The sequence below is a fragment of the Engystomops pustulosus genome, chromosome 1 (assembly GCF_040894005.1).
Source record: "Engystomops pustulosus chromosome 1, aEngPut4.maternal, whole genome shotgun sequence".
NCBI classification, from domain to species: Eukaryota; Metazoa; Chordata; class Amphibia; order Anura; family Leptodactylidae; genus Engystomops; species Engystomops pustulosus.
The window spans coordinates 81,890,352-81,917,013 of record NC_092411.1 but is presented as its reverse complement, the minus strand read 5'-3'; the positions used below and the strand labels follow the sequence as shown (position 1 = coordinate 81,917,013).

The window sequence follows — 26,662 nt, the reverse complement described above, 5'->3', positions numbered from 1 at the left end:
GCTAGAGACAACACCAAAAAGACAATTAATTTGATATATAAGGCCCAGTTGGAACAACAGCCACTTATGCTATTGTCAACCAATGCTGAGAGGGCATTTGATAGAGTAAGATGGTCCTATATGTCCGATGTCCTCCACAAATTTGGCATTCATACCAGATGTTTCATCAGCCTCTCTGTTAGGTGAAAAAATCTATCATGGATCCACACCTCGGAGGCTGACAGGGCATACAGTAACTGCGGGAGTAATATCATCTTAAGAAGTCCCACCCTGTCTGCTCTGGACATGGGTAGCTTAGTCTAAACCGATACTTTCTGTCTTAGTTTATTAATAACCGGGACCACATTCAGTTTAACAAAGTCTTCTACTTTAGCCATGATTTTTAATTCCAAGTATTCCATTTCTTGTTGGGGTGATAGGATGTTAATCTTACCCCATCTGTCATACGGAATATCTACTTGGGGCAGGAGCAGAGTCCAATTTATTTCCAACCCATATTCCTAAACTGCCTGCATTACCTTAGGCAATGATATTTCGATATTCTTCAGACAGAGCAGGATATCTTCAGCATACAATATAATTTTGTCATCAGTACCACCGCATCCAAAGCAGATGATACTGCTTTTCTCCTTAATAACCGTTGCCAGAGGTTCCAAAAATAAGTCAAACAACCCCTCCCGAACTCTATCTGCTTAGACCATTTCCCATTGACATCTATCCTTGCCATAGATGCACTATATAATAGTTTCACCCAGGACAAAAATTCCCTCCCAAAACCAAACCTGTACATTACAGCCCATAGGAACGACCACTCCACCCTGTCAAAGGCCTTTGATGTGTCCATTGACAAGATGGAGCTGTCGCCTCCCGAACTGCCCATCTGAATATTCAAAAACAGCCTGTTGAAATTATTAACTGTCGACCTCCCAGGTATAAACCCACTCTGGTCATGGTGTATCAAGTTGCCTATCACCTTCTGCATCCTAAGAGTTATGGTCTTTGCTAGGATCTTTATATCCATGTTAAGCAGTGAAATGGGTCGATAGAACTCACATTCCAATAAGTTCTTTTTTTTTTTTTTTTTTGGTATCAAAATGATAACGATAATTGAATCCCAGAGAGATTCTAACTATTTCTCCCCATCTTCAGGACCTCCAACAGCATAGGAAGGAGGACATCACTGTACCTTCTATAGATTTCGAAGGGAAGGCCATCAGAAGCTGGGCTAGTGTTTCCCTTTATTGATCTTGCTGCTTGCCTCAGTTCTTCTATAGTCAACAGTTCCTTCTTCTGGTCCTATGACAGTCTGGGCAGATTTACCCCTGCAAGGTATCTGTAGATTTCCTCCCCCCCCCCCCTACCGCTAGCTGGAAATCTTATAGTTTGGAAAAGTATCCCTCAAACACCTGTCTAATCTGTTCCTCATCCATCACTACTGTACCCTGTGTGTCCTAAATCTGCTCTAACTTGTGTTTTTTACCTTGATCCTGGATAACTTCCGAAAGTAATTTGCCCGGTTTGCCTGAGTCACAGAAATAAGTTTGCTCCCTAAAGAAAATCCCTTGCTGTGCTTTTTGTTCCAAATATTCTGCATATTCTTTTTTCGCCCCATGTAAATGCTGACTACTAACTAACGTTGGAGTTTAATGTGCAACCGTTTTATCTGTTGAATTCTTCTCTTCAGTTCTACCTCCTTTTTCTTAAATGTTTTCTTCATTGTATTCATTTCCCTATGCCACCACCCCCGTATGCAACCCTTTAAAACATCCCATACTATTCCAATCTCTGCAGAATTGAGATTGTGGTTCCAAAATTCCAACACCCTTCTTATAAAACTTTCATCTCTTGATGTAATAATTGTCAACCAGTGTGGGTTTAGTCTAAAGGGTCGTCTCCCGCTGTCCTCTATGTCCCAACATTTCAACCCAATGATCATCATAGAGTGATCCGACTGACTCGTGTTCGTGTATTTCATTTGCTCAACCTGCTGTGCAGCATTTTTAGTTGCTACCACTAAGTCAATTCTAGACATCACGGTATGTGATCTTGAGAAACAAGAATATCCCCTATTTTTTTCTCCATATAAACGCCTCCATACATCTACCCAACCCACTTCCTAGCAAAATTTGGCTAATGGGGTGATATTACTTTGATGTGGGTCCTGAATCCTATTCACATTCGCCCACAAACACTGGGCAGTCCTTTCTAAGGGTCAGGAAGGTTATCGCCTTCTCAAAATCTGTTAAAAAGAATGGGGGGGGGGGATATACACAAACATCAGAATACATTTATTTCCCTGAAATTTACCATGTAATTTACATGTATATCTCACATATACATGTATTCAACCGCTGACCATTTTTTCCTAACCTAACCTAACGTTTCTTTACTCAAATGGGTTTCGATCAAGCATACTATGGCCAATAGCCAAGGTTGTATAATGTCAAATACTACACATTTTAACCTTGTCTCCTAGACCGCTAATATTCCAAGTGATTACAGACACCATGGGGGAGATTTATAATTAGTCCTATGTAGCTTCTTGGCATATAATTGTTGTAAATTTTTGCGCAAACATAATTTTTGCTGGGTTTTTTTAGTGAGGAAAAAACACAACTCTAAAGTCATGCAATGGCGGAAAAAATACACCACAGAGTGTGCAACACCCCATTCTATCAACTGAGAATTTTTAAAAGAATGCAAATTTAATTGCAAAACTACACCACATAGGAGGTGGTGTATGTGGTCCATTGCTACTACTGGGGGAAGCTTAATTTTATGTTCGAAGTATCTGAGAATTTCCTGAGCAAAAACATCGCAAAAAGGCAGAAATTGAGCGGATGTTAAACATATGTGCGACTGGTGCAGTCTATTCGCATAGAGCACACACAGCACACACAGCTCACATCAGAAGCATTTAACACTGCACATACACCAGACTATAAATCCGACTGTTGGAAACCTGACAATCACATAGACATCTGCACAAAATCCTGCCTAATGAGAAATCTCCCCTCATGTTTCAAAAAAAAAAAAGAAAAAAAAGAAGGAACACATTTTCCCTTCCAACTTTTCACCCCTTCCCTTCATTAATGTACCCAGATCCTCTTATGGTACTCCTACTTTGGTTAGTCCCTTTGTCCCCACTACACCCTCCCAGTCCAACCCTAAATCCTTGTCTTTATAAACCTTTTGTTTCTACCAATCTTATTCCTACTTTTGCATTGTCAGAAAAGAAGAATTTATCCTCATATATTACCCTTAATCGAGCAGAGAATAATTGAGGCCTGTCTGAGCCAACCGTTTTTTTTAATTCGGAGAAGCCCCTTCTCTTCATCATTGTTTGTTTTGAGTAGCCCGGCTAAGCTGATATTTTGTTCCCATTGAAAGAGACTCCCGGATTATTGCGTAGTTCTCGAATTACAGTGTCCCGGTCCCTTGATAATAAAATTTTGCATATTATAGCACAGGGATAATCTCCTGGTATAGATCTTCTACCTGGGACTCGATGTGCCCGTTCAAGACAAAACAGGGAGGACAGGCACTCTGCCCCCACTGTGTCCTGTAGCCATTTTTATATGAATTGTACTCTGTCCTTACCCTCCACTCCCTCTGGAAATCCTTTTAGTCTTATATTTGATCTTCTGGACTGGTCTTCTATATCTACAACCCTATTCTGTAGTTTCTTATTTTTGGCTTTGAGCTTATCCAATGTTTTGTTATTGTTCTAAATCACTTTATCTAGTTTACCCATTTTGTCTTCTTGTACACACATCTTTTCCCTCATCATGGCTAGCTCGTCCCTAATCAACAATACATAATTTCTTGTTTCTCCCAGTTGTGGTGAGATATTTTCTATAGCCGAATTGATTTTATTTACCACTGACAGTATTTCTTCCTAAATAGGGGGGTTGCCTGGGGGAGTAATGGAATCTCCATCTTCACTTTCTACCTCTAGAGGGGTGAATCTAGATCCTACCTCTTTAGCTGTCTTTTATGCTTTGTCTGAAGTTATTTATAAAAACGTTCAATCTTGGAAGGATTTTTGTCCTTGGGGAAGTGGTTCCTTTAATTCTCTGTTTAGCCCAATTATTAGTGTCTATGCTATAATTTGTTTTAGGTGCTACTTGGCCACCAGCACTGTTTAAAACTTTAACAATTGTCAATGGTTACAGGTGGTCTATGAGGGGATTATATAACAATACCCTTACAATGATATCTGAGTATACAATACAAATTACATCAAATATGTTAGTAGTAAACCAACCTGGACCACCTTCCACCCTTGGAATCCCTATTCCATGCGCAAGGTCAGAAAAAAACAAATATGTTGTCTCTTTATAACAGCACAGCGTTCATCCACTAATTAATCTGTTACACCTTATGCAACTAATTGCTGTCTACTTTACTCTCCCGCACATACTTTCAGACAGTTGTCAGTTTGATAGTCCTAGGGGTAAATCGTCCTGCCTAATGCCTGACAGCATTATGCCCACTGACTTCAATCTGAAAATGACTTTTAGAAGGCTGTTTGGGGCAACAAAAACGGAGAATCTGGCAAGGAATTTACTATTATCCCCCTACAGACAGTCTTTACAGTTAGCCTCTGTACCGTTCCCGATACACAGGGTCCCAGATAGTTAGTAAAGTCTACACACCTCTGTACACAACACAAATGATGCTTGTTACCGACAAGCGCCTCACCATGCGGATCAATGACGCCGATTCATATCTCAGTGTTGGTATCGCCACATATCTCCACATGAGTTGCTCAGAGGTGGCGTGTAGCTCGGGTGCTTTCTCCCATGGATTGGGGCCACCAGGTCTTTACCTTGGCCAGGATGTTCCTCCAGGTTTGCAGGCAGCCTCTCATAAGATATGCAAACTGCCGCTCATTAGGTTTTGCGATCTGCCGCTCATCTACACTCGACACCTCTTACTGATTGGTGTCCTTCCAAACTTCCACATCCCATGGCACCGTGCCTCACATCTTCAAGCCAGGATAAACGGGCGCCAAGAGGTTAGGACTGCGTGGAGCTCGTGGGGTAGGGAGGAGCCTCGGACGCGACGTCTAAATTCCTTTAAAAGCCTTTGTTCCAGTACAGAGACCCTCTGCCACACGCTCTCCCCTGCATACTTGTGTCTCCTATCCATCCCTGATAACCTGTCCCTCTGTATTTGGCACATTGGGAAACTGACCTGAACATCTGATGCCTGAACATAAAACACAAATCTTTGAGTTTTGCCACAGTACCTTGGTGAGTCCACGCTATCAGGAGGCAGGATATAAACTCTTGACCAGATGGTACCAGGTCCCGACCAGGTTGCATACTATTTCCCCACATGTACCCACCCTATGCTGGAGTTGTGGAGAAAACAAGGGGTCCTTCCGAATGAGCGTATTCTGGTTATCCCGGGTTCTTACCTGATTTTGGCAGGACTTACAACTCCTTATTTTCTCAATCTGTGAAGATTCTAAGGTTGGATCCTCTTCTACTCATCCTTCACCACTGTGACATCTCAATGTGGGCGTACAAACGGTCTTTGCTGTGGTCTTTAATTATGACGGCTCTTCCGATTCTGTGGGAAAAGACTACCCCTCCAATAACTGTCATGTGGGTCAGTAAGGTAAATGACATTATGCATATGGAAGACCTTACCTCTTCACTGCATGGCACATATGCCAAGTTTCAAAGAACCTGGAAACCATGAATATAGATGAACTCTCTAAGATACTGAGAGTGCTTTCCCCCTCCTTTATCCTGATACCTTCCAACCCCCCCTCCACTAATTTACCTCCCCCTTCCATCTCCTTCCCTCTTTTTGTTGCTCCTTTCTTCTCTCCCTTTTCTCTTAGGTTGTTTCCTCAGTTTTTCCTTTTTTGTTGTTATTTTCAATATTCATTTTAAGGGCCCTTTTTGGAGACCCCAAAGGGTCACTGGGCTCTCCCATTGTCCTATTCCCTTGAAATATAAAATTGGCTACAGGGTGGTGGAGGTGGACGGTAGACCCTTGTGTATGGTACTTATATTGACTATACATGATGTGTGTTGTTATTCATGTTTCATATTTCATCTAGTCTGCACTTTTTTCCCTCATGGATATTATTATATGTGAAAAGATCTGTTTTCCTGGCTTTTATCTGTGTTCATGCTACAAATATAGCAAATTATTAAAAAAATTACTCTTTCTTGTTGATGGTTAAAAAAAAAAAAAAATAATTCTGGTCTAGGGTTTTTAACTTTCTTTTCCCAGCCGTTCACCGTACCATAAAAATATCTTTATTCTATGGGTTACCACGATTAAGACGATACCCACTTATATAGCTTTTTTTTTATATAGTTGTTTTGCAGAATAATAATTCATTTTGTGAGAAATTTGCTTGTTTTTGCATCATGTATTTATGGGCATAAGATTTTTATTTTTTTTTGTTTCCAGAGCTTTTTAGGGATTGTTTTTTGTGGGACAAGTTGTTCTTTTTATTGGTATCGTGTTGGATAGACAATGCAGTCACCAAGCGTCTACAGGGTTAAACACCGGGATCTTCATAGTCATGAACCTGGCTTTTACTGTGGTAACCCGGCTTTCCCATACTGCCGGGATCCCACGTTGATCGCCAAAAGCTGAGCCCCGAGCAATCACTATGACGTAACTGCACCTTATGGTCAAACTCTGACGTGAACTGCAACTCAAGTGTGGAAGGGGCCTTACACCAATATTTCCTTTAAGGGGGTTGCATTGCCGTGGACATTGTGCTCTACATTTTATATTAAAGAAAGTCCATGCATTTAGAAATTTAATGCTCTAAGTGATCCCTGCTCTTTTTTTAGTTACAGAAATTAGTAGTTTGTAGACATACGGATATCCCCAGTAAGGACAAGGTGACCTTCAGTCGCGCATGCGCGGACCGATCTGTCTCTGCTGCACAACCGTTCATACTCTCCTGAAGTGCGTGTTCTGACTGCCTGGAATGCAGCTGTAAGAGATTTTTATCTAGGACTCAAAACAGTCCTTCATGTTGTAAGGTGACTTTTCAAATTAACCCTTTCATGGCTCCCCGGTACCGGGATGAGAGCAGGAATGCAGAACTCAACTTTATTAATGCGCAGCCACATATATAAAACACATAAAATCATCTGCATAAGGGCGTGAAAAGGGGTGATAGAATACTGTGATGCTATTGGCCATAATGAATATACCAAGACATCCTCTTTAAGACATTCTACCAAAAGGTGGTTGAACTATGCACTCCGAGACCTTGTTCTAAGATAGACTGTATGTTTATATTATCCCAGCTACAAAATGTACAGAGAATGGCTCCAAAAGCTTCTTGCTAACCAAAACAAGATAAGGGGAAAAAACAGGCTGAAGCACAACCATCTCTAACAAGTGTCAAGGAGAAGCAGGCAAACAAGCAAGCAGGTTACATAAAATGGCTGAATCATGACATGGCAGTACAGCGGTCAGCACAAGACTAAAATGGCATCCACTTCATCCAAAATGGCGTCTGTAAAGGAATATATCTTTTACACAGCCAATCGTGGAGTGATGCCTAAAGTAGTCTAAGAATTGAAGTTTTTCTGTGGAGCACGAAAGCCATCTTTAGTCTTCTCTTCGTGCCACAAAGAATAAAAAGGTAAAAAGCCCTTTAAAAACAAATTTTCATAACCAACAAAATTAGATGACCTCAATAAATTAAAGAAGGAACATCTAATAGAGATGAACCTAGAAGGGCAGTACAACCCCTTTAAGCCTTGAAGTCTTACTATTAGAAATAGTACAGGATAAGTTAGGCATCAGAAAACAGATCCTACACTATGGGTGGCAATATTTTTATTTATTGCCCTTCCTGCAAGTTTTGCATTTTAAAGTTTGAAAAAAGTTCCCATCGTAAGTACACAATTGCCAATTGTCACAGACATTGCTTCTTGCCAGCAAACAATGGGTAGTGAGTGTTCTTGGCTGGCACAGAGCTGTTATGTAATTGTATGAAGCTATTAGAGAGAAGGTGGCCAGGTATCAGTTTATGAAAGTAGAAATGACCTTTTGATTCCCACAGTATAATCTTTAGGTGTTGTCACTTCTCTTGGAAAAAATGTAGTAATACATCACAGTAAGCAAGATAAGAAAATACTGAACTAACATTGTGCTGCAATGCCTATTATAGATTGGTAATTTAACGCTGCATTATCTGCAGGAAACCTGCCAGGTGTAACAACCAGACAACACACAGAGTATGTCCTCTTTTATATGGAGATTATGTAAAACCTTTTATTCCTTTTAAAAATACAGTTAAATAAAAAAAATTTGCCTCCCCACAGTTGATAAAAAAACTTAAATTATGCTACTTATTTCAATTGCAATATTATTTTTCAGTATTTTTGAATTTTAGTAATGCCAAAGTTTTAAGGCTAAATTTTTGCTGTAGTCACTATTTACCTCTATGGAAATTATGGGTAAAGCTCTGACTAGTGTGTCTATGGACCTCTTCTAAATCTGACCCGAAGATCCCGGAACTTGATCCTAGAATAACCTAACAAACAACCATATCAAAGTGCCACATTTAAAAATCCTTATGATATGTTAACATGCAACAGATTTGGCTCTGAAAATCACTTAGTCAATTTTAACAGCTTAACGCTCAACGTCCGATATATTGGACGTTGAGCCGATGCCGGTTCAGCTCAAGATCTGAGCCGAACTGGCATCTGAAAACATATTGGAAAATATGTCTCCGATCGCGGGTGCTTAACCCGTTAAATGCCGCGGTCGTTGTTATAGCAACTCTGGGGTCCGATCTAGACCCCAGAGTTACCTGTAAGAACTGCCAGTAAAATGGCGTCTGTGACGTCAAGTGCATAGGTTAACACTGCTAATACCCTGCAATACTTCTGTATTGCAGAATATTATCATGAACAAGCAATCAGATGATTGCTTGTTCATGTCCCATGGTAAAAAAAAGTGAAAAAGTAAAAAAAAAAAGTTATTCAATAAAAAAATTAAGTAATAAATCACTAAAAATGCCCAAAAAGCCCCAAAACATATAAAGAGACATATAAATAAAGTCTAAATCATAACACAAACCCCACATATATAGTATCACCGCGTCCGTAACAAGCGGTAGAATAACAGTAAATAATTATTGAATCCGTACGATAAACACCATAAAAAAAAATGTTATAAACCCTCCAAAAATTATGATTTTTACCTATTCAATCCCACAAAAAATGCTATAAAAAGCGATAAGTACTCCGGCATGATACTGGTGCAAAGTACAACAAGAAACAAGCCATCAACCAGTTCCGTAGCCAAAAAAGTAAAAATGTTATGTCACTTGGAAGACAGCAATACAAAAATGATAGATTTTTCCCCACATTAGGGTTTTATTTGACAAATTTAGTAAAACGTAAGAAAAAATATTCATGTATGGTATCCCCGTAATCGTATCGACCCAGAGAATAAAGATAACATGATTATTAGGCTATACCAGTGGTGGCGAACCTATGGCACGGGTGCCAGAGGTGGCACACTGAGCCCTTTCTGTCGGCACTCAGACCATCACCCCAGGACAGAGTTCACCAAACAGGACCAAATATATAAAATCTTTCTGCAGTCCCAGGCAACTTAAGAGATGCTGCTCTCAGCGTTATTTTACATTGACACTCCATTGACTGGAACTGCTTTAAAAGTGAGAAGGTGTTGATAGAACTGCATTATCTTTGTAGGTCATCCTGCTAGACCCACCATTCTTCCTGTACAGAGAGACCCTGGAGGGAAGCTACAATAATAGTCTGAATTTGCCCTCCTACTTTCAACTGTATTGATGGCCTCAGGTGGCCCATACAATTGAAAGAAGTGGAAGAACAGGTAGCAATAAGTTACTGCTTAAAATACCACGTTGGCACTTCAGGGTAAATAAGTGGATTTTGGTTGCAGTTTGGGCACTCTGTCTCTAAAAGGTTCGCCATCACTATGCTATACGGTGAACACCAAAAAAAAAAGTAAAAAATCCAGTACAGAATTGATGCTTTTCTACTCCTGCCCTCAAAAAAAAGTTCCTAAATTTTCAACAATAGGGGATACTTACCCCCAAAATGGTAACACTGGAAAAAGCATGTCATCCCACAAAAAATGACCCCAATAACAGAAAAGCGAAAATTTTATAGCCTACAAAAGGGGCCAATGAGGAAACTAAAATCCTGGCAGCTGCAAGGCGCTCCTTCCTTTCTGCGTTTGGAAATGTGTAAATTTTAGGGCTAAATGAACGTATAACCGGCACAATTTGACCATTCTAAATTTCACCTCCATTTTGATTCAATTACTATGAAGATCTCAAGGGGTTAACAATCTTTGTAAAAGCTGTTTCTGATAGCTTGATGGGTGCAGATTTGAAAATGGGTTGGTTATATAGGGGGGTTTGATGCTAAGTATGTAAAATTTCATTCAAAACTGTATTTATCCCCAAAATAGTCAATACTGAAAATCCGGAAAAGTGATATTCAATTTGTAAGCCGCATGACATCAAAATAAATTATCCAGACATTTAAAAAATTATGAAAATGTAAAGTAGACAAATGGGAAATGTTATTCAGCAACTTATTTAGATGGTAAATCTATCTGCCTGAAAATGCAATGATTTAGAAAATGGCAAATTTTTCAAAAAATTCATCATATTTTCTTTTTTTTTTGGTAAATAAACGCAAAACTTATCAGCCAAAATTTACCACTAAAATGAAGTGCAACATGTGGGGAAAAAAACAATCTCAGAATTGTTTAGATAAGTAACGGTGTTCAAAAGTTGTAACCATATAAAGCGATGCATGTCAGAATCCAAAAAATCGGGCTGAGCATTAAGCTACAAAATGGCTGCGTCCTTAAGGGGTTAATTGAATATAAATATATATGTGTAAATGCATGGTTTTATCACAGCACTTAGCCCAGTCTTGTATAGAAAAATCTAAATACAACATCCACTGTAGTTTCAAGTAAATCACTAATCTGTGAATTTTATCTGATATCCCCATTGGGGACAGGGACCGATTTAACATGCTTTGTGCAGCGCTGCGTAATCTGTGTGCGCTATATAAATAAAGAATTATTATTATTATTTATTATTATATCCAGGAGTGCTCTCTATTCTTAAGGAGATTAATTAAACTGCGCCTTACTGAGCCTTTATGGGTTTAATACCTAAAGAAAATTCTGCTACTCCAGAGTACTAAACGGCAACTAGTAGACGTAACCCTTGAGAAGCTTTGTTAACATACTGGTAGAAAGTGCCAAGTGCGCTTACCTTTAAAGCGATATTCCTCTCATTTTCACACAATCTACACAGGGTAAATGTACATAACAATTATTTGAACAATGGCACACGGCAAACCGTAAAAATAAATCCAATCCCATTTTATGCAACCACATTTGGAATTGTTTTTCCAGCTTCCCAACACATACCACTGAAATGATGGCACTAGAAAGTACAATTTGTCTTGCAGATAACAAGCTCTCATTTAGCTTGGCAAATGGAAAATCAAAAAGAAATGGCTTGTGAAAGGGCCAGAAAGAAAAACGTAAATGCACAAACCTGAAACATCCTGGTCCAGAAGGGGTTAAAGTTGGGAACTTGGTACAGATTTTGCATTATGGTCTAGCATCTTCAAGTTACACTCATGCCCTCACTACCTGCAAAGGTTTGAAATCCACTCACTTACATGTTTTGGGTTTAAATCTGTAAATATGGATTTAATTTTTAATAAATGTAATTTTTTATGGAAAGTAAAATGTTAGGGAAAAAATATATACCGGTATTTTTCACAATTACTGGCACATTTTTTTTTTAGAACATTTAAAAAATGGCCCTGAGAAGGGAGCATTTTAAGTGTTATTACTTATTTCTTCAATAGCTAGGACTGACATATTAGCCTAAGTTAAAGGGAATGGTGCCCCCTATCTATACTACAGAGCTGATCATGAAAGCAGAGATCTTTTGATTTTTTCCCATAGCATACTGTAGAATCTGCAGCTTGATAAAGTAGCAGGGTAGCGTATGGGATTTATGTAAATCCCATACTCACTGCAGAAAAATAACTTTCTACTGCAGATTTATGATGCTGCAGATCACAGTGCAGAATACAAACTTTGCATTGCAAAGGTTGAGATCTGCCCCTGAGCTGCAGCAGAATCATGGCATAAAAAGCTTCAGAAACAAGCTAGTTTCACCATGCTTCCAAAATGGCTATTACCCCCCCAGGCTAAATTTTGCAGTTATTCTACTACATTTTTATATTTTATATTCTACTACGACACATCCTAAATGTTTCTGAAAAATACACTCCTTAATATTCCTATCCCTACATGCAACATACCCAGAAGGGTACCCTTTGCCACCTCCCCGACTTCTTTGGCTCCTCCATAACTCCACTACAAGTCATGAAGATGATGGCAACCATTTAGAGATTTCTGCCCCAGTGTCTCTTTCAATCAATATTCAAGACTACTCAATTATACAGCTTTCAAAAACCTGATTATAGCCTCCATCCAAAGGAATATTTGGGTTTGTAGATAAAGACAGTCACTGTTACTGTACAAGGGGATACAATAAACATTTGTTTATAATGTGGATGGACTGGACTAATGTCTTACTACCTAAGGCTGCATTCACACTACAGTATGGGGGACGTATATACGGCCGACGTATATATGCGGCCGATATACGTCCCCCATACACTTCTATGGGCTCGCGGCGCCCTACGGGAGCGGTACGGTGCAGCACACGTGCGGCACCGTACCGCTCCGTAGCCCGGGAAAAGATAGGACATGTCCTACCTTTCCCGTATTACGGCGCCATGGCCATACATCGCTATGGAGAAGGGCGGGGGTGAGCTGCGCTCACCTCCTCCTCTCCCCGCGATGCTGTGTGCCCGCCGTGCTACGGTGCGGCGGGCTCACGGCAGTGTGCATGCAGCCTAATACATTCGAGTGGCCAGGTGCTCACCAGGACTGAATCCTGGACAAACACAGGGCCGGGAGGAGGAGGTGTGAGGGGTGACCACTCTTCACCCATCCTTCTTCCACAGGCATATGAGCGGCTGCGCTGCAAATCTACCAGCATATAGGACGTGTCCTATATTTTGCCACTCGCCTCAGTGATGGTGCAGTGACACACAGTGTGCTCACTGAACCCTCACCGAGAGCCATAGAAGTCTATGGGGGCCATGATCTGGTCGCAAATCATAGAACCAAATCATGACCCCCATAACAGCCATCTGAGGAGCGACATGTGGAGGCTTTTTTTAATACATGATGGGAGAGTTTTGAAACCAAGGGAGTAACTACAGTGGTAGCAACCAGAGCAGCCCCCAGTGTGTGTATTTGCTTTATGTGTTCTAATATCTGATGTGTGTATGCTGCATGGGTGTGTATGGTACTGTTTATATGCTATATGTATATGTGGTGTGTGTGTGTGTGTATACTGTTTATGCTGTATATCTATATACAGTATTTATCTATATATTGTATTTATCTTGAAGTATATTAATGTGTTTATATGAGTGTATAATATGTATATTTTTTAAGGGGGAAGGGGGGCCCAATTCAGAAACCTGATATGGGCCCCAGCCTCTCCTAGTTACGCCCTTGTTAAAACCCTTATGTCTCAAGATGATGCAAAGGAACATTAGTGAGTGTTACAGCCAGGTAAAAAAGGTTGGAATTGGATTTTTTATCTGAAGCTCACATTTTCAAATTATGGGGGACATTTATCATAGCCTACTTCAGGACTATAAAATAACAGCAGCAATTCCTCCTGATAGATATTATTATATATATATATATCTGGCAGGATCACGGTTTCAGTTTAAAAGAACTTGTATGTTATATTTTTTTTTCTTTCATGGGGTTGAAGAATAAATCTAGCTAGAGAGAGGGGAGATTAGGGGAGCTGTCAATGCTTGCACTAGTAGAACAGATGGCACTTCTACCCACTCATTCTTTCTGTCATAGCTTTGTATGCATGTTTAACAGCTACGCCAAGGTGCATCATACAGGCACATTTAACGCGTGCACTCCTGGAGTTTTGAGGATAAATTCATTTTTACCTCCAAAATAGTATTTGTGTGATTATTGTTTACAGAATGTATTCATATCGCAAAAATGAAGCAACAAATGTTTAGTGATTTTAATGGCAATAGTAGATAATCACTTGAAAAAGATAGATACCTAAGGTTCTTTGGTTGGAAGGATTCTGTCTATTTGAACTTTATTAACCGTTTTGGTGACCACAAAACATACATGTAGGTTGCCATTTGGATTATTGTGTATGAAGGCATCGGTCTGCTGTATTAAACAGCACACACCTGCTGTTAACTGATCGAATGGTTCATGGTAGTTAACCTGCTACATGCTGCACTTAAATCCGACTTGAGCACCTTAAAGGAAATCAACCATTTGGATTTGGTGGTTTTAAACCAAGCATACTTGCATGCTGTTGTGTGTGCCCCCATGAAATGTTCTTCATTTAATAAGCCATTAACAGCTAAATGAAGAAAGGATCCTGTTTCAGGGAACACACACCAGTGTGTAAGTGTGCTTGGGTTAAACCACTAAATCCATGTGGTTTATTTCCACACCATCTCTGTGCCTTCAAGACTTCATCAGAATTAAGTCCTGTTGGACAATATGTGTCAATTGACACTTTGCTTCCAAGTGCCTGTATTATATCTTGTATGATAAAGAGCAAGTTTAAATTAGCTTCCGATGGACATGCTGGAACTTAAAATTCTTTGGCTTATGTGTGATGTGGAGGCTTCCGATTTTCTCAGTGAACCAAGGTGGTCAACAGCTGGAGTGGTGAGCTGGACGTTCATTTTGTTAAATTCAAATATTCAGATTACCCCTATATTACCTAGAACACAAATATGAAGGTATTAAGTATGTTAATTATTCCAAATTCCAAAATACCCTATCTTTTAACATATAATGTAAATTATCCGGTACAGTGAATGTTGTAGCGGAAGAAAACTCCAACTGTCCAAATTTCTGCTTTTGTATAATTTGCCACTCATATAACTAAAATAAAAGTGATCCAAAGGTCCCACCATGGACAGATTTCTATCCTGTGGAAGTAAACATGGAAGGAGGACAGCAAGCAGAGATGTAGAAACAGTGAGGAATTAATACAGAAAATATATATGTAAATTGTATAACTTTTCCTTTCACAAACAATATCAATTATTGGCTTAAAGTGGCTTTCAGGCTGATCTTTGTATATTATGATCTGTTCATCTCTTTATTCTGGCGTCAGTGATTTTACAATGAAGCCATTTTGGCTTATGGACTCAAACACATTTATTTTCTCTTTCTGGATTCAGTGATTTTTCAGTGATGTCTTACTGCCCATTCAACATATTGAAAAGAATGGGTCGGTGAGACATCAGTGAAAAATCACTGAAGCCAGGAAGAGAAAATCAATCTGTAAGCCACAATGGTTTTGGTGACAAATCACTGATGTGAAAAAACACATGTGAGGCGGAGTCCGCCATTTATCTGACAAATGTTTGCATATTTGTATTTTCATTTAAAATCTTATTAATGAGACAAGCCATCCTCATGCTTACTATGCATATGGGGAGCTGTTTGATGAAGCGCTGTATGAACAGGTACAGTCATCTCTGGAACAATTTGTGGTGTTGTTTTACTTCATTTATGTTTTGATGCTTTGCATCAATATTTTTGTCCAAGCCTGAGTTTATTAATGTGTTCTTCTAATGTTTAAACATTGATAATATGTGAAACTCAGTTATCTGGTGTACTGGATACCAAAGACTTACAATACTTACATTACTATACATTTTAGTTATAGTACAGTTACACTCTTTGGTGGTATGGGGCTGTTCAATTAGTGCAACTAATAACCTATAAACTTCCTATAGTATTTATGGTATAACATTATAAAGTTACTATTGGAGTTCCCAAACTATTTCTTATGCATAACACTGAATTACTGTATATGTGTGGCACATGCCCCCCCAAACTTTTACAGTGGTGAAAAAGAGACAAAAGCGTATCTCCCTGTGGATAATTTTTCACTTCTAAGCCCCACCCTTATACAATATAATTCCCTCCTTTTCCCCCCTCGCATTATGTGCCTCATATTTTGGCACCCATATATTCTGATATTGTGCCCCCTAGCTGAACCTGGTGGTGGCCCCCTAATACTGTGTCTCCCAGTTTCTCATGATATTGTGCCTCTTATAACCCCCTAACATTGTAGCCATCTCATAATCTGGCTCCCTCATATTGTTCTGCTGGATCTGGGGCAGTTGTGGTATGGTGGGGTATGTTACATGTATTAGACATAAAATCACTTGGAATAGTAATATAAAACCATGGGTGTAACCTCTGGTTCTTCTATACCATTCCAGTAGGGATCTACCAGAGTAGTAAATTCCCACTGCCCCCTGCTAGATGATAACCATATACAGCATATTCCCCATATTCTATATGGGGGTGGGGCTATGTGTGTAACAGTCTATGATGAACTTTTGTCTAGGGAGAATTTTGCAGCGCTCTTCCATAAGACATGTCTGATGCGAAGTCCTTGCTCAGTGCTTTTCTTTGCTGGTAACAAGCACCTTTCTTGATTGACTTGGGGGCAGCACTGGTATGGAAATGGTGATAAGTATGCAGAGACCAGAGCTGGAAGAGGTGACCGTGGCTACCTTGAGAAAGTTGGGCAGGAATTGTGGGATTGTGGGAAAGAAGAAAGCTGAGGTCATTGCCTTCCTGATACCACACCTTGGTCAGGAACAAGATGCTGCCTCCACGGCCATCGTTCTCTGTGGAAAGGACTCCTACAAACTGCAATGAACTGAGTAATGGAGAGAACCTGGAGCAGATGGGTCACCCATAATGATCGTGCCTATTATCTTCTCAAGCTTTGAGACTCATTTCCTATCTTTCAGTATGAATTTAGTAACAAAACATTAATTATTTAGACCAGTGGACCCAGGGAAAGTGGTCAGAGACTTTTGCATACTTCCTTCAGCTAATTTTGAAAGAGCAGTTTCAGGAAAGATGTCCAGTAGAAGTTAAGGAGTGGCTGCTAGACTGGGAACCGCAGACATTGGAGGAATCCACCCCCCTAGCAGATAAGTATGTTAAAAGTAGTACCATGTTGTGTGCCCGTTATAAATGTGGCTCTCCAGGAAATGTGCAAGCAGTATGTCCAAGCCCTAAGAGACCACCCTTGGTAATCCCTATCCATAAACCCTCAGTAGTACATTCTGTTACTGCAGGAATTTGGGGGGATCTGAGTAGATATCCTATGAGGAAAGCAGAGCAAGATGAGGATTTCAGGATTTGGAGACCTACTTCAAGAAGAAAAATAATGAAAAAGAACAGAAGGGACAGAGAACGGAGGAGAGCGCTAGAAGACCACAACATGCTGGAGATGCAGAATATGTATTCATGGAAACCCTAAACTGGGAAAAGGAAATTACATATTATATTCATATACTGTAGTAAATAGCAAGCATAGCCAGCAGTCCCTAGGTTAGTCCAACTGGCTGGACACAAAGCAGTCACCAACTAGGTGTTGTACCCTGATTGATTTGGATCACCTTAGCAGGGCACATTAGGACTCACCCTTTAAAGAGGTTGTCTGGAGGACTGCCTGTCTTGGGTTGGGAGAAGACGGCTATGCGTATCACTGAATGATGTGTGAGGTATGTTGCATATATTAGATGTAAAATCGCTTATAATCATTCTTATATTATCATGGGTTTAATCTGTAACCTCTGTTAATCTGTCACCTCGGTGGCATATTCTAGTCATGGAAACTGCTACAATATTCCATAGTAGTATATTCCCACCACCTCCTGCTTGTTGATAACCAAATAACATAGAGGGAAGGGACTTTATCTGGCTGTGATGAACTTTTGTCCAGAAAGCAGGATGCTTCTATAGGACGTCATATGTGAACTGCAATTGTTTTGGAGGCTGTTGATATGCAGATGCCATACTACTCACAATCCATAGTTTCTTAGCTCCCTGACTATTGTACCAAAAAGAAGAAAAGAGGTTTTCCACACAAATAAATCAATGTATAAAAGTATAAATTCATCACATATTTAAAAATGGCAAACATAAAAACAGTGCACAAACAGATTCATGTACAAGTATGTATGTATGTATGTATGTATGTATGTATGTACAAGGAACCATAACTGATTTAATGAGCCATTCACAGTTTCACCTAAGAATAACCAGTACTTAGACACACATGGCATAATCTTTAAAACAAGCATATACTACTGGCAGGATCAACCACATCAATAATTCATAAAAAGGGTGACAACAATATTCAATGTTGCATATATGTTATGTTTGTTTTGCTCACAGACTATTTTCTATACTCTATATAATCACAATTCTATTCCGGCAGCAGAGCACACCTCCAGATAGACTAAGAGGCCGGAGTCTCTCAGTATATCCAGCTCTACAAGAGCAGGGGGAATTAAGGCTGACATCCTTAAAGGGGTTTTCCCATGAACAAATGTTAGGTCTTATCCACGGGATAGGGCCTAACTGGCTGATCAGTTTGGGTCTCAGTGCTGAGCCGTCTGCTCCATTAGTCTGACGGAGCAATGAGTGGTCCGACGGACCACTCATTTTCACGATCTGTGGGGGTCTCCATACTGAGACCCGCACTGATCAGCAAGTTAGGCCCTATCCTGTGGATAAGACCTAACTTTTGTTCGCTCAGAAAACCCCTTTAACGATGCGTGATGTCGGCTGTGGGAGATTGGAGAGGGATCACGTGCTGAGCCCTCTCCATAGCTGGTGAGCGTTTGCTGCATATTGTACTTCGCCCTACTCCTTGTTGGACCTTTCTCTTTAAATTTATACTCACTCCTACGGGAACATCAGATGGTAATGCCGCTTTTAGGTTTCATTTTAGTATATATAAAAGATTGTCTGCTTTGGCGTGCATTCCACAGGAGGGATTTAGGGGCTTTGCTCAGCGAATTTTGCCCAGCGATTTTAGGTGTGTTTTATGGTTTTTGTGTATGCCCTGTTGTTCATAGGTGATTACAAATAAAGTTATAGATTTTTTTACACATATTTGGGTCTGTTCATACGCATCCATCTGTTTCTTATTGTTTTAATATGCCGTTTTTGGATACATTGACAATTTGTACTTTGGTTGTGCCCGCCTCTTTTGCTTAACTTTAATAAGATGTGCCCTAAAAATTCACCAATAGCCTAAGAATAATGTACCCTAGGGGGTCTGAATGAATAGTAAAACATAAAATACAATTAAAAAATAAATAAATAAAAATTTACCCTCCTCACTCAAAATCATAAACATGTTAGGTATTGCCGCGTCCCAAAATGTCCAATCTATCAAAATAAAATAACAATTAATCCAGGTGTAACGTAACGTAAATGGCATTTTGAAACATATAAATATTCTATAAAAAGTGATCATAAGGCCATACAGTCCATAAGACCATACAAAATGGTGACACAACCCACAGCTCCGTACCAAAAGTATTAAAAAGTTACTAGTGCCAGAACATGGCAAAATAGAGAATTTTTTCTTTTTTTTTTGCACAGGCTTTAATTTTTGTAAATGTATGCAAATATTATAAAACCTATATAAATTAGGTATCCCCGTAATCATACCGAAGAATAAAGAAGACATGTCATTTGAGGCGCACAGTAAAAGGCGTAAAATCCAAGCCCACAAGAAGATGGCTCAAATGCATTTTTTCACCTATTTAATTTGGAATTTCCCGCTTCCCAGTACATGACATGGAATATTAAATACCATCACTATGAAGTGCAATTTGTTACGCAGAAAACAAGCCCCCACAGAGCTCTTTGCATGGAAGAATAAAAAAAGTTATAGATTTTTGTAGGTGGGGAGTGAAAAATGAAAACACAAAAATGAAAAATGGGCTGGTCTTTAAGAGGTTAATGAACGAAAGTAGAGATCTTGGAAACCATGAGTAATTGATAAAGAAGGATATTGGGAAATTGTATCATAGAAACAATAACATTTATTTGCTGCAACTCTAGAACCCTTTTACGTATATTGACATTGGTTTTGTTGTAGGTTAGAGTGATCACATTATTGTATAGTTCTAGTCCTCTGTATGAGAATAAGATGCCATTGAAGTGTACCTCCTCAAGAGCAATAAACATATGAACATTGTAGGATGGAAATGTGCTGCATCTACCCTGGGGCCAAGCGCCACTATCCTTGTACTGTGACAGATATACAGAGTTGGCTTTGCCCTGCCTGCTATTAGTGTAGATTTGTACCGTGTTAGCCATGGAGAGCAGAAGAAGAGTGAAGAAATCAGGCGATACCTTTTTGAGGTTAACTGAATATATTTAATGGTGAGCTTCTGAGTATACTAGTTCTCTTCGTCTGACATGATGTTATGAACATGTTATGAACATCATGTCTGACGAAGAGAACTAGTATTCTCAAAAGCTCAGTTAGCCTCAAAAAGGTATTGCCTGTTTCCTTGCCTGCTATGTAATTTTAGTTGATTTATGTTTGTGCCCGAGAGGGAAATTCTATGTGCCTGTTTTAATGTCTACATTATCTGTGTGATGGACATCTCTAACATTCTTTTTTTGATCTTTGGTTTTTATGGCTGCTCTTTATTTCCAGCAGAAACCCAGCAAGATTTATGGGTTCAGGGTTTTTTTCAGTAGAGAGGTTTTCTGTTAGTGTTTTAACTTATTTAACAGAAAACCTTTGACTACAGTTTTATACTACCCGGATATCAGGCCTGTTGTGAGATTACTTGCTGTGCCCTGTCTGTGGGCCTCTTCTGATGCAACATTACAATGGCAGCTCTGGCACCATGAGAGTCAATTGGAAAAGCCAGGAGAATGCTGGCAGCATGATGTATTGCCAAGTACAAGCAGCTTCTTCTTTCAGCAGGACACAAGGCAGGCCCAGGGTAACTGTACATCTCCTTCTTATTCATAGTAAAATAAACAAATATGGTCTACCTTTATTTATAACATTATTTATGGAATAATACCTGAACCTAAAGTGGGTAATGTATGAAATTGAAAGAGGTTGGTGTGCTGTTATACTTCAGTCAAACACACTGCAGACACTATTGGTTTTATAACATCAGATCAAGTAGTAATATTGCATGTTAAGAGAATCTGTATAGAATACTGACCCTATATTATTTCTCATATCTTCCTTTAACCATAGTGCCATGCAGAAACGGATAGTGATAATAGGAATTCTGACTACCATAGTGGTAGCACTTGCTCTGTTTTTGGGATTATTCTTTGGACTACGCACTGCAACTAATTCACATATCTATGCAAGAGCAGCTGTAGCTACAGATGCTGGGAAATGCTCTGAGATTGGAAGGTAAGTCCCCTTGGCAAAATTCATTCAGTGTTGCAGGCATAAAGTTATACATGATAGTTGTGAAGGAACTGGACTACGGTCTCTGTACTGTATAATTAACCCAACGTTTGATCTGTATGTGATGCAACTTCATGGCGTAAAAGAGCACTTATAAGAGAATTTATTGAGGTCACTGTAAGCCATATCATGGCTAGACTGAACCTAAGAAATGTAATAAAGTGATAAAAATATATGATTTGGACCATGGATAGGCATATTGAGAAACAATGTTCCACAACAAATATTAATAAAATAATGGTATGTTCTTGCATATACAATATTTTTCCTGGCTATTTGCAGTGATCCCAAACATCCTCATATACTTACTACAAATATGTAATCTGTTAGATCTACATGTACAGTAACCATAAAAGTCACATATCATAAGTCCAACATTTCTTGGACTTCTTCGAAGTTAAAAGACTAAAACATCAGCTGGTTTAATTTATTCCATGTGAAACTATGGTACAAATTCACATACATTGGGGCAGATTTACTTACCCGGTCCGTTCGCGATCCAGCGGCGCGTTCTCTGCGCTGGATTCGGGTCCGGCCGGGATTCATCAAGGTAGTTCCTCCGCCGTCCACCAGGTGGCGCTGCTGCGCTGAAAAGCATCTGAACGCACTCGAGTTCACCGGGCCGGACCAAGTGAAGGTAAGCGCGTCCCAAGCGACACATTTCTTTTTTTAAATGCGGCGGTTTTTCCGAATCCGTCGGTTTTCCGCTTGTCCACGCCCCCCGATTTCCGTTGCGTGCATGCCGGCGCCGATGCGGCACAATCCGAACGCGTGCGCCAAAATCCCGGGGCAATACAGGGGAAATCGGCGCAAATCGGAAATATTCGGATAACACGTCGGGAAACCGCGAATCGGGCCCTTAGTAAATGACCCCCATTATCTCCACCTTTTTAAAATCTACAGTATGCAAGTATTGTTACAAGGACATAGTTCAGCTTTGACCTCTTACACAACTTCTCGCTCTCTATATCTATTGAAAGCAACCAATGACCCATTCATGCAGCATGTTTTTCTGCAAAGGTTTTATGGCGCAAATCACCAAAGAGCCAGAAAAAATGTATTAATTGGAGAGTAGACGTAATATATGTACCTTTAAAACTTTATTTTATATAGTTCTACTCTATATAACACAAATAATTTAATATCTGTAATTATGACAGGGATATTCTGAAAGAAGGTGGCTCGGCGATGGATGCTGCTATTGCTGCTCTCATTTGTGATGGTCTTCTGAATGCTCACAGTATGGGAATTGGAGGAGGTGTGATCTTTACTGTATATGATTCAAAAACAGGTGAGTATTGGGAAAGACAGCTTCCAATACACCCTACAATATTTGCTTTAAACAGCCATTATGGGGATTTAGAGGTGCGCTCTGGTGACATTTTTCATTATTCTGCAATTTTCAACATCTAGTTTGTGCAAAGTTTTGCATAATTAATTTGGGCAGTGCAGTTAAGAACAAGCAGCAAGTTAGCATTTGCTTCACTCACTGTCCAGCTACCTATCTTAGACTTCAGCTTGCATTCAGCTTACTGTGAATAATTAAAGTGTATGTTTACAAATGCCAGAAGTATCGCAGGCAAAATGGGTGAGCTTGAGACTCATATATTTTCCAAAACTGTCCTAAATGTTTCAAAACGGATGCAACAGTCACCTGTCTAGATGTCATGTTCACAGCTACAGATCATGTCACTTCAATCCCCAAAGAACACAGAGGAAGTGGCTGTGAGTGTCCATATTCATAAGAGGTTAAACACCCAGAATTAGAGTTATCTCTGTCAGCCTATCATTACTTTTAGGGTGGCCAATGCAGTCCAATCTGTAGAAAGTATGTTATAGAGCAGTGATGGCGAACCTTTTCGAGATCAAGTGCCCAAAATGTGACCCAAAACCTACTAACTTTTCCAAAAGTGTCAACATGGCAGTAACATAACTGCCTGAGTGGCCTAATACTGTTCAAAGACGGTAGGGCCCCCTGAACAAGAATCATCGTGGGGGCCTGGAGCAAGTTCTCTAGTAGCTCTAAACCAATCCTAATCACACCTTCTCACTATCCCTACAGTCCCAGGCAGCCCAAGATGGACCTCTTTACAATAACGCAGACTGTCTGAGACTGCAGTTTGCCATGTCTGGCAAACTCTGTGCCTGGGAAACAGCCTGAGTGCCCACAGGGAGGTCTCTGAGTGCCACCCCTGGCACCCGTGCCATAGGTTCGCCACCACTGTTATAGAGGAAGAAGAGCATGACAGATTAATCAGATTAATAGATTAATAGTTTGTACTTTTAAATGTAACTTTATGGTTCTCTAAACTATTTGTCCTTAGTCTGCTATTACATGAATAGCAGAAGTACTGTCTGGACGTTTTTATTGACCTGGCATGAATCCTCTCTGCTTTGGGCCATCTGTTTCACTGTGTAAACAACAACCTACAGTTTGGATTCCTACAAATTCAAGTACAGACAAGAAAGCCATGATTTACATTTCTCTCACCAGCCAGTTGGCAATGTGACATCACTGAGGTAATTCTCCAGATCAACCACCTCTGCTGTATGTTACTTGTTGTAACACTGAGTACTTATTTTGTTTTTGGAAAGCAACTTCCCAATGTAACATCATTATTACTAGGTCTAGCAAAACACACTTTAGATGCCCTGGTTTTCAATTCCAAATAATAAGCCAAAGGCTTCAGGCAGGCATAATGCATCCATATTCTAAGATTTATGTTACAGCTGTCAGTTGCATCTGTAGGTCTTACAGCAGCACGATTGCCGTCTTGCTGCTGGTTTGGATTTTGGAATTTACAGTAATAAGAAAATAACATGATATTTACTGCATTATCTCCCGGTGATAATCACTTGTGAAAATGATGACTAAATATTCAGGAAGAAATATGTAATAAGGAAGTTCCCCCTACATTCATCTCTGATTTTGAAGAAGCCTAGTGAGATGATGCAGGATAATGTAGACCAAACCAAAAACCCTCTCCCAAAAGGAATAGACTTCCAAATGTAGACCCTGCTGTTTCTATGTCATTGCATCTTGTTAGTAGGCAACTGTTTTTGCCATTCACGTGAGTCAGGAAAGAAGACAATGTTAGCCAGACAATGGGGCATATTTACTTACCCGTCCCTTGCGTGATGCCGTGCGTTGTCCAATGATCATGGACTCCAGCGCGAGTCACTAAGATCTTGAGCCCAATTTCCTGCTTGTGTCAGGTCCGCTAGAGTTCACTATCTTCTTCCCGGTACATGTAAGTGCATGCCTTGCGACACAAATTCAAATGTTAAATCCCGCGCTCAGTCCGAATCCGTCGGATGGTCCAACGGCCCGAATTGTGTTGCATGAACGCAGGTGCGTTTGCACCAAAATCCGATCGCGTGCACCACAGTCCCCTTTTAAATGCAGTGCCAAACGGTAATCGTTAGAATATCCGACGTTTATGTAGACCGCAGATCCTAAGTAAATGAGCCCCAATATCTAACATCCAAAAAGTGTAGTGACATTTCTGGAAAATATGAAATGTGCCTGTTTCTTGGTTAATTCAAAGAATGTAATATGTTTATATTCAACTTCATATCTGCTACATTTTCCCCTCATGTTTCCCTTTATGTTTCCCCCTCTCCTTGCACAGCCTCCCATCCCCCCTCCTCTCCTTACACAGTCCCCCATATTTCCCCCAAGCCTTACACAAACTCCTATACTCATGCTCCCAGACCCTCTCATGTTCTCGTCTTCATTTAGTGAGCCCCCCACCCCCACATGTCCTCCCATCCATTCATGGAACCCCTCTATTGTCCCCCCTTCATCCAGTGAGCCTCCCCTATGTTCACCTCTTCATTCATTGATCCCCCCCTAATGTCCCTACTTCATTCAGTGAGCCCCCCCAATGCCTCCCCTTCATTCAGTAGGCCCCTCTGTTTATTCAGTGAACCCCCTTATGTTCTCCTCCCCCCTTATGTCCTCCTATTTATTCAGTGAATACACCCTTTCAGGAGCCGCGACCAAGTATCGAGTGCATTTACTCTACATACTTTTCAATTGGGCAATATTTTTGTGTCTAAAATTTTTTTTACAGTTGGTCTTATCTAATATTCGAATTTTTTGAGTTGACTTTTGGGTTTTCTATAGTTGTAAGCCATAATCCTCAACATTAATATAAATAAAGAACTTGAAAAAGCTCACTCTGCTTGTAATGACTTTACATAATATACGAGTTTCACTTGTTAAATTAAATTACTGACAAAAAATAACTACTTGCTGATATTCTAATTTATTGAGATGCACCTGTATATTGACAGCAAGCTCCTTTGGAAAGTAAATACAAGCCATTTATAGAAGAAAGGTTTAGCCAGGCTTTTTTGCGGGATACCTTGAAGTTGATCTGTACAAGCAAGCTATGAAAAAATCCTCTTACTATGATACTATGAATGTCTATGATTAGTATCATAGTATATAAGGCTGGAAAAAGACGCAAGTCCATCAAGTCCAACCTTTAAGAATTACATAAATGTTTTATCCCCATAACCCGTGATATTTTTGCTCTCCAGAAAGGCATCCAGGCCTCTCTTGAACATGTACATAGAGTCCGCCATAACAACCTCCTGCGGCAGAGAGTTCCACAGTCTCACTGCTCTTACAGTAAAGAACCTTTGTCTATGGTGATGGTAGAATCGCCTCTCTTCTAGGCGTAGAGGATGCCCCCTTGTCCTGATCACAGGCCTAGGTATAAAAAGATCTTTGGAGAGATCCTTGTACTGTCCGTTCAGGTATTTGTACATTGTAATGAGGTCTCCCCTCAGTCATCTTTTTTCTAAACTTAATAATTCCAAATTTTGTAATGTGTCATTGTATTGTAATCCCCCCATTCCCTTAATAATCTTGGTTGCTCTCCTCTGCACCCGTTCCAGCTCTACTATATCCTTTTTATACGCTGGTGCCCAAAACTGTACACAATATTCCATGTGTGGTCTGACCAGGGATTTGTATAAGGGCAGAACTATGTCTTTATCATGAGAATCTATTCCTTTCTTGATACATCCCAATATTTTATTTGCTTTAGCAGCAGCCGCCTGGCTCTGGTCACTAAAATTAAGTTTACCATCTACCAATACCCCCCAAGTCCTTTTCAGCTCCAGTTTTACCAAGTAAAACCATTTCTCTGCCCACTCCTCAAGCTTCCACAAATCCCTCTGTGA

At 39.9% G+C, this 26,662-nt stretch overlaps 1 protein-coding gene across 2 annotated transcripts in view; it reads left to right on the top strand.

Annotated features, from left to right (window-relative positions):
• The window catches only part of GGT1 (gamma-glutamyltransferase 1), a 58,600-nt gene that overhangs the window by 17,800 nt on the left and 14,138 nt on the right, over window positions 1-26,662 (top strand). For both annotated transcript variants that reach the window (XM_072145392.1, XM_072145401.1), the window contains exons 2-3: window positions 21,245-21,409; window positions 22,627-22,757. In XM_072145392.1, the coding sequence (XP_072001493.1) occupies window positions 21,245-21,409; window positions 22,627-22,757 (296 nt within the window). The remainder of the gene's footprint in view (window positions 1-21,244; window positions 21,410-22,626; window positions 22,758-26,662) is intronic.